This window comes from Physeter macrocephalus, chromosome 8, assembly GCF_002837175.3.
Source record: "Physeter macrocephalus isolate SW-GA chromosome 8, ASM283717v5, whole genome shotgun sequence".
Taxonomy (NCBI): Eukaryota; Metazoa; Chordata; class Mammalia; order Artiodactyla; family Physeteridae; genus Physeter; species Physeter macrocephalus.
In genome coordinates this window covers 95,405,326-95,418,945 of record NC_041221.1, presented here as the reverse complement: position 1 = coordinate 95,418,945, position 13,620 = coordinate 95,405,326, and the positions used below count along the sequence as shown (strand labels likewise).

Genomic DNA, 13,620 nt, shown 5'->3' with positions numbered 1-13,620 from the left:
AAATTTAAAACAAACAAAAAGAAAAATTGGAAATGAAACTTTATTTGCAGATAATATGATTGACTATGTAGAAAAATTTTTTAAAAATCAACAACAACAAAAAGCTCCTGGAACTCATATAATGAGTGAGTACAGCAAGGTCACAGGACATCAGGATAATATACAAAATCAATTGCTTTCCTATACAGCAGCAATGAACAATTGGAATTTGAAATTTAAAAAACAATCAATATCATTTATAATGGCACCAAGAAATAAGATTCTTATGTATATGTACAAAATCTGTATATGGAAAACTACAAAACTCTGATGAAAGAAATTTTTAAAAATCTAAGTAAATGGAGAAATACTGTGTTCCTGTATTGAAACACACTTCATTTTTATGATGTCAATTCTTCCCAACTTAGTCTGTGACTTTAATGCATTCCCAACCAAACACCAAGCAAGCTATTTCACAGATATCGAAAAACTGATTCAAAAGTATATATGAAAAGACAAAAGATCTAGAATTGCCAACACAATACTAAAGAAGAATAACAAAGTTGGAGGACTCACTCTACCCAATTTCAAGCTTTACTATAAAGCCACAGTAATCAAGATAATGTGGTATTGGAAAAATAATAGACAATGGACAGAATAGAGAATGCAGAAATAGGCCCACACAAATATAATCATCTAATCTTTGATGAAGAAGCAAAGACAATTTAATTTAAAAAGGATACTCTTTTAACAAATGATGATATAGATGTTCATATGCAAAAAAAAAATTATAAAACACCCTAGATATAGACCTTACACTTTTCACAATATTAAACTCAAATGAGATCACAGACCTAAATGTAAAATTCAAAACTATAAAACTTTTAGAAGAAAGCATAAGAGAATACTTTTATTCTTGGATTTAGTGGTGAATTTTGTTCACGACACCAAAAGCACAACTCATGAAAGAAGAAATGGATAAGTTGGACTTTATTAAAATGAAAAACTCTGCTCTGGAAAGACATTTAGAGTATGAAAAGATAAGCTACAGACTGGGAGAAAATATTTGCAAAATATATATCTGATAAAGCAGCAGTCCCCAACATTTTTGGCACCAGGGACCGGTTTCGTGGAAGACAATTTTTCCATGGATGGGGGAGGGGGGATGGTTCAGGCAGTAATGCAAGGGAACGATGGGGAGCGGCAGATGAAGCTTCGTTCGTTGGCCCACCGCTCACCTCCTGCTGTGCGGCCCAGTTCCTAACAGGTCATGGACCCGGGGTTGGGGACCCCTGTGATAAACGATTTATATCCAAAATATAGAAAGAACCCTTAAAAATCAATAGGAAAACAAACAGCCCAACTAAAATATAGGCAAAAGATCTGAAGAGACATATTACCAAAGATGGCAAATAACTATATGAAAAGATGCTCAACATCATTTGTCGTTAGGGAATTGCAAGTTAAAACATAAATGAGATACATCTACATACCTATTAGAGTGGTTAAAATGCAAAAAAAAAAAACTTGCTCTGAGCAATCACAGGTGGCTTGGAAAATAGCGGAATCAAGACTGGAGGCGCTCGACCACTCTTCTCAGAGGAAGCCAGATCTTGCAGGATCTTGGGAGTTCTACCAGGACTCCGGGAGTCCTGGGATGAGAAACACCTGGGTTCTTCCCTCTCTCCACCTTAACCCCTGGCAACCCACTGATCTTTTTACTGTTTCCATAGTTCTGTCTTCTCCAGAATATCCTGTATACTTGGAATCATGTAATGTGTAACCTTTTCAGATGGCTTCTTTCAGTTAATAGTAAGCATTTACCTTTCCCCGCATGTCTCCTTATGGCTCCATAGCTCATTTCTTTTTTTCACTGAATAACATTCCCTTGCCTGGATGTACCCCATATAGGATCTTTTCACCTACTAACATCTCAGGTGTTTCCATATTTGGGCAGTTATGAATAAAGCCCCTGTAAAAAATTTTTTTTAATCTCCCAAACTGACAATACCAGCTGGGGACTAGGATGCAAATCAACAGGAACTCTCACTCTTGCTGGTGGTTATGGCCACTTTGGAAGACACTTTGGCAGCTTCTTACAAGGCTAAACCTACTTTTATCATATGATCCAATAATTACTCTCCTAGGTATTTACCTAACTGAAATCTTATGTCCACACAAAAACCTGCACATGAATGTTTATAGCAGCTGTATTCATAATCATCAAAAACTGGAAGCAACCAAGAAATTCTCTAATAAGTGAGTGGATAAGTAAAATATGATATGATGGAATTTTTCAGTGATTTTAAAAAGGTATAATTTAGAAAAATATTAAAAGACATGTCAATCTTAAATATATATTGCTAAGTGAAAGAAATCAGTGTGAAAGGGCTAATTACTCTCTGATTCCAATTATATCACATTCCAGGACATGCAAAATTAGTGAAATGGTAAAAAGATCAGTGGTTATGGAAGGAGAAAGAGTTGAATAAGTGAGTTACCAGGGATATTTTGGGGGCATTGAATCTATTCTGTATGTTATAGTAATGGTGGATAAATGACACCATGAATTTGCCAAAATCCATAGCCTTTTACAGCACAAATAGTGAACCTTAAAGTATACAAATTTTAAAAACACAATTTAGTAGGTCAGGCAATCTCAGAAAGGTATGCAGAATGTGACAAAACACTCTAACTGCATTACAAATGTCTGAAACAGCCTCATGGAAGGGAATAGAGGCAAAAGGTGCTGACTTAAACAAATGGAAATGAGTAGAATCTATAAGACTAAAGGCCAAAAAACCTGACTAAATTACTGAACTCTTGCTGATAAAGTCACCTCCCCTGGGTGTAAGTATAGGTTAACAATTTATACACAATGGTACAATTAAGAAAATGAATAGTCATTGGGGGGGGCTAGGTTCCTCATTGTTGGAGTGGAGGTTACAAATAAATGAGAGGAGGAGACTAGAATGATCCATGTGGTAATAGATTAGAGTTGGAGACATCAGTATGAACTTATGTTTAGTGTAATATAGATACAGATAGTTACATACAGAAAAATGTATTCATTTGTATAGAATGTATACACATACATTTCCTTGCCCTGTCAGCTGAATTTGTAGCAACATCTTAGGTAGGGCTGATGTTATTTTCTAATATTGTCTACTAAAGGAACCACGGTCCCTTGGAGAAGTAGCTGATTCTAGGACTGGGGCAGGAAATATACAAGATGAGCCTGGAGTATCTAGTAGAACATGTAAGGAAGTACTCTTGCTAAAACAAACAAACAAAACAATGATGGGAGCATTAATAAATAAATAAGTGGGGGAAAGATACAAATCTCCCTTGCAGAAGAATTACAAATAATTTACATAAATACTGCACTCTCAAAGGAGGTGGATCATAACTCCCCACTCCTTATATGTTTGAGCTGCACATAGTTACTTCTCTCCAGAGTGCAGTTAGTATAGAAAGGGTGGTGGCCAGGGAAGAGTAACTTGATGATGAAGAAACACAACGAACACTACCTCAGCCAAGTGATTAATGATAACTAACTAACTAACTAATGATAATAATGATAACTCATATTGATGGAATGTACCCTTGATGTGATTCAAGGTCAATGGCATCTTACCTTTGTGATCTTCCTTCCAAATACCCATAATCTCAGTCTAATCATGAGAAAACAGACAAATCTCAACTGAGGGGCATTCAACAAATACCTAAACAGTACTCCTTAAAATTGACAAGGTTATCAAAAACTAGGAAATTCTGAGAAACTTTCACAGCACAGAGGAACCTAAAGAGACATGACAATTAAAAGTAATGTGGTCTCCTTTATGGTATCCTGGAACAGAAAAAGGGTATTAGGGAAAATGACTAAAGATATTTGAATAAAGTATGAGCTTTAGTTAATAATAAGGTATTCTATGGGTTCATTAATTGTGGCAAATGTGCCAAACTAATGTAAGATGTTAATAATAGGAGAAACTAGGGGCAGGGAGGAGGAGGGTAATACAGGAACTCTCTGGACTATCTTCACAATTGTTCTGTAAATCTAAAACTGTTCTAAAATTAAAAGTTTATTTTTAAAAAATTACAAATACAAGATTACTAGTTCTAAAATATAAAGAACTACAAACTGAAAAGAAGAAAACAAACAACTCAAAATAAGAATGAGCAAAGGTTATGCACAGGATACTCCCAGGAGAGGAAATCCAAATGGCCATAACACTTAAACAAACAAACCAAAAAAAGACATTGACCTTATCAGTGGACAAAGGGAAACAAAATAAAACATGATACTATTTCTTAACCATTAGCTTTTGGCCTATGTTTAAAAGAGTAAAAATATCCAGTGTTTAGAAAGATGCAGAAAAATGGACACTCACCTACAGTGCTGATAAAAGCATGAATTGCTACAACATTTTGCAAAGTAATGTAGCAATATCTATTGCAGTAAGAAACACATATACACCTTGACTTAGCAACTGTACTTTGGGGAATCTATCCTACAGCAGTAAAAGCACCAGAATGAAAACATATATATGCATAAGGATTATCAGTGTAACATTGTAATGTTGTTATACAATATTTTAGTGGCAAAAAATTAGAAACAATCTTAATGTCTATCAATAGGGTAATGGCTATAAATTATAGTATATTCATATTATAGAATATTATGCAGCTATATAAAAAGAGTATAGTCCATATTTATTAACCTGGAGAGATGCTATCATGTAATTTTAAGTGGTAAAAGAGAACTACAGAATAGTATGTATGGTGTGAAACTATTTTTAAAAACCCTCTGAATATGCCTTTATGTTTAAATATTTTTGGAAGACTACACACCTGGCTGATAACACGTTACCACAAAAGAGTCAAACAGAGCTTTAATCTCTTGTTACTCTTCATATACACATATTCTAAAATAAAATAAAATAAAACATGAAGCATGATTGTCACATGTTACATTTAACTAGGGAATACACAGAAAAAAATGAATGCCAGAACTGCAGCAACATCTCCCATGATCACTGTCTAGAAGCAACATTGTAACACGGTAAAATGAGAAGCTATTTTCTATGGGCCCACAGTAACCTACCTTCTACTTCAAGAGAAGAAGCACCAAGTTGTTTATTTTTATCAGTGACCTATGAGAGAAAGGAGCCCAGTAAATCTGTATTTCCCTCCATTGGGGTGCAATTGTTAGCTTCCTAGAAGTTGAAAAGGGTTCTAACTGGCTATGACAATTCAGAGAAACAGCATTTTCGAAAATAAAATTATGTCCAATGTGTGTAAGTAGGAAATAATACATAAGAAAATCAAAAACAATAAATTTGATTCAGGTGACATCAACAATCATGGGTGATATCTGAAACGAGAAGTCCAGTCAGTAAGAGTCACAGGGTATAACGAATAAACACAAACCCAACCGAGTAAAACTAGAAGAAAAAAAAAAAGAAGAAGAAGAAGCCAGAAAAGAGAAAAGCTAGCAGAATACTTGAGAATAGCTCCATTTCCTCTGTACTCAACACAGTCAAAGCTTCATTCAGCAACATGGATGAAAGATGGCAACTGGATCTACTCAATCTAATTATTAAACATTTGGCTATAATTATAATTGTACACTGTTTGACACAAAGCAGTGTCAATGAATGTGTTTTGAAGGAAGAAGAAGAGGGAAGGAGAGAGGTATAGAGGTAATTAATTAGAAATAAAGTAATTAAAGAGAATAATGAAAGTCTTCAATAGAAAAATAGTTAATCTTAAGTTCGAAGACTATGAACATTAAAAGAAAGAACTTCTAGAGTTTTTGCAGACTAAAAGAATAGAAGTGCTACAGTTTTATAGGCAACTTGGTTAGCACTGTTCTTACAAATAGAAGAAAAACATGTCCCCATCACAGTAAACCCCTGGAATGTGAGTTTAATGAACAAGCTTGAAGCATACCCACTGGACTTATATATTACGTTTTCTAGACAAGTGGACCAAAGACAACATGTTACAAGGAGCAGGGTAAAGACCAGTCTACATACCAAATAAGAATATCAGTGTATTTCAGATTAGAGCATTCGAAATATGAAGAGGTTGACAGGCAAGGGTCAGGCCCCAGAGGCAGAAAATTATAGTGCTTTCTTTAGTGATCATTACTGTATATCTTAACTCCAAAATATCTCACAAATGAACATAAAATGTTTAAAAAGCCTTATTTATACCTAAGGCATTTGCTTCAGCAAAGAGAAGAGAGGGTAGAAAAGAACAAGCTGTGGGGACTTCCCTGGTGGCACAGTGGTTAAGAATCCACCTGCCAATGCAGGGGATACAGGTTCGAGCTCTGGTCTCGGAAGATCCCACATGCCATGGAGCAACTAAGCCCATGCGCCAATGAGTCTGCACTCTGGAGCCCAAGAGCCACAACTATTGAGCCCACATGCCACAACTACTGAAGCCCACGTGCCTAGAGCCCATGCTCTGCAACAAGAAAAGCCACCTCAATGAAAAGCCCACGCACCGCAACAAAGAGTAGCTCCCGCTCTCCACAACTATAGAAAGCCTGCATGAAGCAACGAAAGACCCAATGCAGCCAAAAATGAATAAATTATTTTTTTAAAGTTCATAACTACAAATAATTACTTTAAATGTAAATGGACTAAATTCTCCAATCAAAAAGAAATCATATGAAGTATCTTTTCTGACAACACTGGTATGAAACTAGAAATCAATCACAAGAAGAAAACTAGAAAATTCACTAATATGTGGAGATTAAAAAACATGCTACTGAATAACCAATGGGTCAAAGAAAAAATTAAAAGAGAGATTTTAAAAAATTTTGGGAAAAATGAAAATGTAAACACAACATATCAAAACTTATGTGATGCTTAATTTTTTAAAAGATAAACAAAATAGATAAACCTTTAGCTAGACTTACCACAAAAAAAGAGGGCTCTAGGCTTCCCTGGTGGTGCAGTGGTTGAAAGTCCGCCTGCCAATGCAGGGGACACAGGTTCGTGCCCCGATCCAGGAAGATCCCACATGCCACGGAATGGCTAGGCCCGTGAGCCATGGCTGCTGAGCTTGTGCGTCCAGAGCCTGTGCTCCACAACGGGAGAGGCCACAACAGTGAGAGGCCCGCGTACTGCAAAAAAAAAAAAAAAAAAAAAAGAGGGCTCAATAAATAAAATCAGCAATGAAAGATGAACTATTAAAACTGATATCACAGAAATATAAAGGCTCGTGAACTATGAACAATTATATGCCAACAAATTGTACAACCTAAAAGAAATTGATAAATTCCTAGAAACGTACAATCTACTAAGAATGAATTATGAAGAAATAGAAAATGTGAACAGACCAATTACTATTAAAGAGATTGAATCAGTTATTGAAAACCTCCCGACAAAGAAAACTCCAAGATAAGGTGGCTTCACTAGTGAATTTTACCAAACATTTCAAGAACTACCAATCCTTCTCAAACTCTTCTAAAAAATAGAAGAGAAAGGAATATTTCCAAACTCATTTTACAAGGTTAGCATTACCCGGATACCAGTCAGACAAGGATACTATGAGAAAAGATGATTATAAGCCAATATCCCTGATCAAGACAGAGGCAAAAAATATTAGCAAACCTAATTCAACAATATATTAAATGAATCATACACCATGATCAACTGGCATTTATTTCAGGGATGCAAAGATGTTTTGAAATCCAAAATTAATCAATGTGATAAACAACATTAACAAAATGGAGAATAAAAATCACATGATCATCTCAATAGGTGCAGGAAAAGCATCTGACAAAATTCTACAACCTTCATGATAAAACCTCTCAACAGGGGAGAGGACCTTCAAGACGGCAGAGGAGTAAGACATGGAGATCACCTTCCTCCATACAAATATGTCAGAAATACAACTACAAGCGGAACAACTCCTACAGAACACCTACTGAACGCTGGTAAAACACCTCAGACTTCCCAAAAGGCAAGAAACTGCCCACGTACATGGGTAGGGCAAAAGAAAAAAGAAAAAACAGAGACAAAAGAATAGGGACAGGACCTGCACCTCTGAGAGGGAGCTGTGAAGGAGGAAAAGTTTCCAAATACTAGGAAGCCCCTTCACTGGCGGAGATGGGGGATGGGCGGGGGGTGGGGTGGGGAAGCTTCGGAGCTACGGAGGAGAGCACAGCAAGAGGGGTGCAGAGGGCAAAGCGGAGAGATTCCCGCACAGAGGATTGGTGCCGACCAGTACTCACCAGCCTGAGAGGCTTGTCTGCTCACCCGCTGGGGTGGGTGGGGGGTGGGAGCTGAGGCTCGAGCATCGGAGGTCAGACCCCAGGGAGAGGACTGGGGTTGGCTGCGTGAACACAGCCTGAAGGGGGCTAGTGCACCACAGCTAACTGGGAGGGAATCTCGGAAGAAGTCTGGAACTGCCAAAGAGTCAAGAGACCATTGTTTCAGGGTGCACAAGGGGAGGGCATTCTGAGCAACACCTAAATGAGCTCCAGAGATGAGCGCAAGCCACGTCTATCAGCGCAGACCACAGAGACAGGCATGAGATGCTAAGGCTGCTGCTGCAGCCCCCAAGAAGCCTGTGTGCAAGCACAGGTCACTATCCACACCTCCCCTCCCAGGAGCCTGTGCGGCCCGCCACTGCCAGGGTCCCATGATCCAGGGACAACTTCCTCATGAGAACACAAGGCATGCCTCAGGCTGTTGAAACGTCATGATGGCCTCTGCTGCTGCAGGCTCGCCCCACATTCTGTACCCTTCCCTCCCCCCAGCCTCAGTGAGCCAGAGACCCCTAATCAGCCACTACTTTAAACCTCTCCTGTCTGGGTGAAGAACAGACAGCAGAGGGCGACCTACATGTAGAGGCAAGGCCAAATCCAAAGCTGAACCCCAGGAGCTGTATGAACAAAGAAGAGAAAGGGAAATCTCTCCCAGCAGCCTCAGGAGCAGCAGATTAAATCTCCATAATCAATGTGATGTACCCTGCACCTCTGGAATACCTGAATACACAACGAACCATCCCAAAATTGAGGTGGTAGAATTTGGGAGCAACTGTAGACTTAGGGTTTGCTATATGCAACTGACTAGTTTCCGATTTATATGTTTACCTTAGTTTAGTTTTTAGCACTTATTATCATTGGTGGAATTGTTTATTGGTTTGGTTGCTCTTTTCTTTTTATTTTTTATTTTAGTAATATTTTTTAAGTTTCTTATTTTAATAACTTTATTTATTTTATTATTTTTTTCTTCCTTTCTTTTTTTTCTCCCTTTTTTCTGAACTGTGTGGGTGACAGGGTCTTGGTGCTCCAGCCAGGTGTCAGGCCTGAGCCTCTGAGGTGGGAGAGCCAAGTTCAAGACACTGGACCACCAGAGACCTCCTGGCCCCACGTAATATCAATCAGCAAGAGATCTCCCAGCGATCTGTGTCTCAACACTAAGACCCAGCTCCACTCAATGACCAGCAAGCTCCAGTGCTAGACACCCCATGCCAAACAACTAGCAAGGCAGGAACACAACCCCACCCATTAGCAGAGAGGCTGCCTAAAATCATAATAAGGTCACAGACACCCCCAAATGCACCACCGGACGCAGTCCTGCCCACCAAAAATACAATATCCAGGCTCATCCACCAGAACACAGGCACCAGTCCCCTCCACCAGGAAGCCTACACAACACACTGAACCAACCTTACCCACTGGGGGCAGACACCAAAAACAATGGGAACTATGAACCTGCAGCCTGCAAAAAGGAGACCCCAAACACAGTAAGTTAAGCAAAATGAGAAGACAGAGAAACACACAGTAGATGAAGGAGCAAGGTAAAAACCCACCAGACCAAACAAATGAAGAGGAAATAGGCAGTCTACCTGAAAAAGAATTCAGAATGATAGTAAAGATGATCCAAAATCTTGGAAATTGAATGGAGAAAGTACAAGAAACGTGTAAAAAGGACCTAGAAGAACTAAAGAGCATAAAATAATGATGAACAACACAATAAATGAAATTAAAATTTCTCTAGAAGGAATCAATAGCAGAATAACTGAGGCAGAAGAATGGATAGGTGATCTGGAAGATAAAATAGGGGAAATAACTATCACAGATCAAAATAAAGGAAAAAGAATGAAAAGAATTGAGGAGAGTCTCAGAGACCTATGGGACAACATTAAATGCACCAACATTCGAATTATAGGGGTCCCAGAAGAAGAAGAGAAAAAGAAAGGGACTGAGAAAATATTTGAAGAGATTATAGTTGAAAACTTCCCTAACATGGGAAAGGAAAGAGTCAATCAAGTCCAGGAAGCACAGAGAGTCCCATACAGGATAAATACAAGGAGAAACATATGAACACACATATTAACCAAACTATCAAAAATTAAATACAAAGAAAAAATATTAATAGCAGCAAGGGAAAAGCCACAGATAACATACAAGGGAATCCCCATAAGGTTAACAGCTGATCTTTCAGCAGAAACTCTGCAAGCGAGAAGGGAGTGGCAGGACATATTTAAAGTGATGAAAGGGAAAAACCTACAACTAAGATTACTCTAGCCAGCAAGGATCTCATTCAGATTCGATGGAGAAATTAAAACCTGTACAGATAAGCAAAAGCTAAGAGAATTCGGCACCACCAAACCAGCTTTACAACAAATGCTAAAGGAACTTCTCTAGGCAGGAAACAGAACAGAAGGAAAAGACCTATAATAAAAAACCCAAAACAATTAAGAAAATGGTTATAGGAACATACATATTGATAATTACCTTCAATGTAACTGGATTAAATGCTCCAAGCAAAAGACATAGACTGGCTGAATGGAAACAAAAAGAAGACCATATATATGCTGTCAACAAGAGACCCACTTCAGACCTAGGGACACAAAGAGACTGAAAGTAAGGGAATGGGAAAAGATATTCCATGCAAATGGAAACCAAAAGTAATCTGGAGTAGCAATTCTCAGACAAAATAGACTTTAAAATAAAGACTATTACAAGAAACAAAGAACATAATCATAGTAGGGGACTTTAACACCCCACGTTCACCAATGGACAGATCAACCAAAATGAAACTAAATAAGGAAACACAAGCTTTAAATGATACATTAAACAAGATGGACTTAATTGATATTTATAGGACATTCCAACCCAAAACAATAGAATACACTTTCTTCTCAAGTGCTTATGGAACATTCTCCAGGATAGATCATATCCTGGGTCACAAATCAAGCCTTGGTAAATTTAAGAAAATTGAAATCATATCAAGTATCTTTTCAGACCACAACGCTATGAGACTAGATATCTATTACAGGAAAAAAAACTGTAAAAAATACAAACACATGGAGGCTAAACAATACACTACTAAATAACCAAGAAATCACTGAAGAAATCAAAGAGGAAATAAAAAAATACCCAGAAACAAATGAGAATGAAAACACGTGTCCCAAAACCTATGGGATGCAGCAAAAGCAGCTCTAAAAGAGAAGTTTATAGCAATAAAATCCTATCTCAAGAAACAAGAAAAACCTCAAATAAACAGCCTAACATTACACCTACAGCAATTAGAGGAAGAAGAACAAAAAAAACCCCAAAGATAGCAGAAGGAAAGAAATCATAAAGATCAGATCAGAAATAAATGAAAAAGAAATGAAGGAAATGATAGCTAAGATCAATAAAACTAAAAGGTGGTTCTTTGAGAAGATAAATAAAATTGATAAACCATTAGCCAGACTGATCAAGAAAAAAAGGAAGAAGATTCACATCAGTACATATGTATTTCAAGTAATATTTGACTAGGCCAATAAAATGGACAACCTGGAAGAAATGGACAAATTCTTAGAAATGCACAACCTTCCGAGACTGAACCAGGAAGAAATAGAAAAATACAAACAGACCACTCACAAGCACTGAAATTGCAACTGTAATTAAAAATCTTCCAACAAACAAAAGCCCAGGACCAGATGGATTCACGGACGAATTCTATCAAACATTTAGAGAAGAGCTAACACCTACCCTTCTCAAACTCTTCCAAAATATAACAGAGGGAGGAACACTCCCAAACTCATTCTATGAGGCCACCATCACCATGATACCAAAACGATGTTACAAAGAAAGAAAACTACAGGCCAATATCACTGATGAACAAAGATGCAAAGATCCTCAACAAAATACTAGCAAACATAATCCAGCAGCATGTTAAAAGGATCATACACCATGAGCAAGTTGTGTTTACCCCAGAAATGCAAGGATTCTTCAATATACGTAAAGGTGATACACCATATTAACAAACTGAATGATAAAAACCATTTGATAATCTCAATAGATGCAGAAAAAGCTTTTGACAAAATTTAACATCTATTTATGATTTTAAAAAACTCTCCAGAAAGTAGGCAGAGGGAACTTACCTCAACATAATAAAGGCGATACATGACAAACTCACAGCCAACATCGTCCTCAATGGTGAAAAACTGAAACCATTCCCACTAAGATCAGGAACAAGACAAGGTTGCCCACTCCCACCACTCTTATTCAACATACTTTTGGAAGTTTTAGCCACAGAAGTCAGAGAAGAAAAAGAAATAACAGTAATCCAAATCGGAAAAGAAGAAGTAAAACTGTCACTTTTGCAGATGATATGATACTATAAATAGAGAATCCTAAAGATGCTACCAGAAAACTACTAGAGCTAATCAATGAATTTGGTAAAGTAGCAGGAGACAAAATTAATGCCCAGAAATATCTTGCAATCTTATACACTAATGATGAAAAATCTGAAAGAGAAATTAAGGAAACACTCCCATTTACCATTGCAACAAAAAGAATAAAATACCTAGGAATAAACCCACCTAAGCAGACAAAAGACCTGTATGCAGAAAACTATAAGACACTGATGAAAGAAATTAAAGATGACACAAACAAATGGAGAGATATACCATGTTCTTGGATTGGCAGAATCAACATTGTGAAAATGACTATACTACCCAAAGCAATCTACAGATTCAATGCAATCCCTTTCCCAGTGCAATGGCATTTTTCACAGAACCTGAACAAAAAATTTCACAATTTGTATGGAAACACACAAGACCCCGAATAGTCAAGGAAATCTTGAGAAAGAAAAACAGAGCTGGAGGAATCAGGCTCCCAGACTTCAGAGTATACTACAAAGCTACAGTAATCAAGGTAGTATGATACTGGCACAAAAACAGAAATGTAGATCAATGGAAAAGGATAGAAAGCCCAGAGGTAAACCCACGCACATATGGTCAACTTATCTTTGATAAAGTAGGCAAGAATATACAATGGAGAAAAGACAGCTTCTTCAATAAGTGGTGCTGGGAAAACTGGACAGCTATATATAAAAGAATGAAAATGGAACACTCCCTCATCGTCAGACGAATGGATAAAGAAGATGTGGTATCTATATATATACAATGGAATATTACTCAGTCATAAAAAGGAACCAAATTGGGTCATTTGTAGAGACGTGGCTGGATATAACTAATAAGAACCTGCTGTATAAAAAATAAATGAAATAAAATTCAAAAACTCAAAAAAAAAAAAAAAACTAACTAAACGAACACTCCCTAACACCATACACAAAAATAAACTCAAAGTGGATTAAAGACCTAAATGTAAGTTCA

At 37.3% G+C, this 13,620-nt stretch overlaps 1 protein-coding gene across 17 annotated transcripts in view; it reads right to left on the bottom strand.

The window, feature by feature from the left end:
• The window catches only part of LOC114486744 (tigger transposable element-derived protein 1-like), a 570,985-nt gene that overhangs the window by 397,023 nt on the left and 160,342 nt on the right, over positions 1 to 13,620 (bottom strand). For 8 of the 17 annotated variants that reach the window (XR_008618086.1, XM_055086683.1, XM_055086682.1 and 5 more), the window contains one exon: positions 6,914 to 7,120. The exons of the other annotated variants lie outside the window; for them this stretch is intronic. Coding sequence is in view for 7 of the 8 variants with exons in the window: in XM_055086683.1 (XP_054942658.1) it covers positions 6,914 to 7,048 (135 nt within the window). In the remaining variant the exon portion in view is untranslated. The remainder of the gene's footprint in view (positions 1 to 6,913; positions 7,121 to 13,620) is intronic. 17 annotated transcript variants of the gene reach the window in all.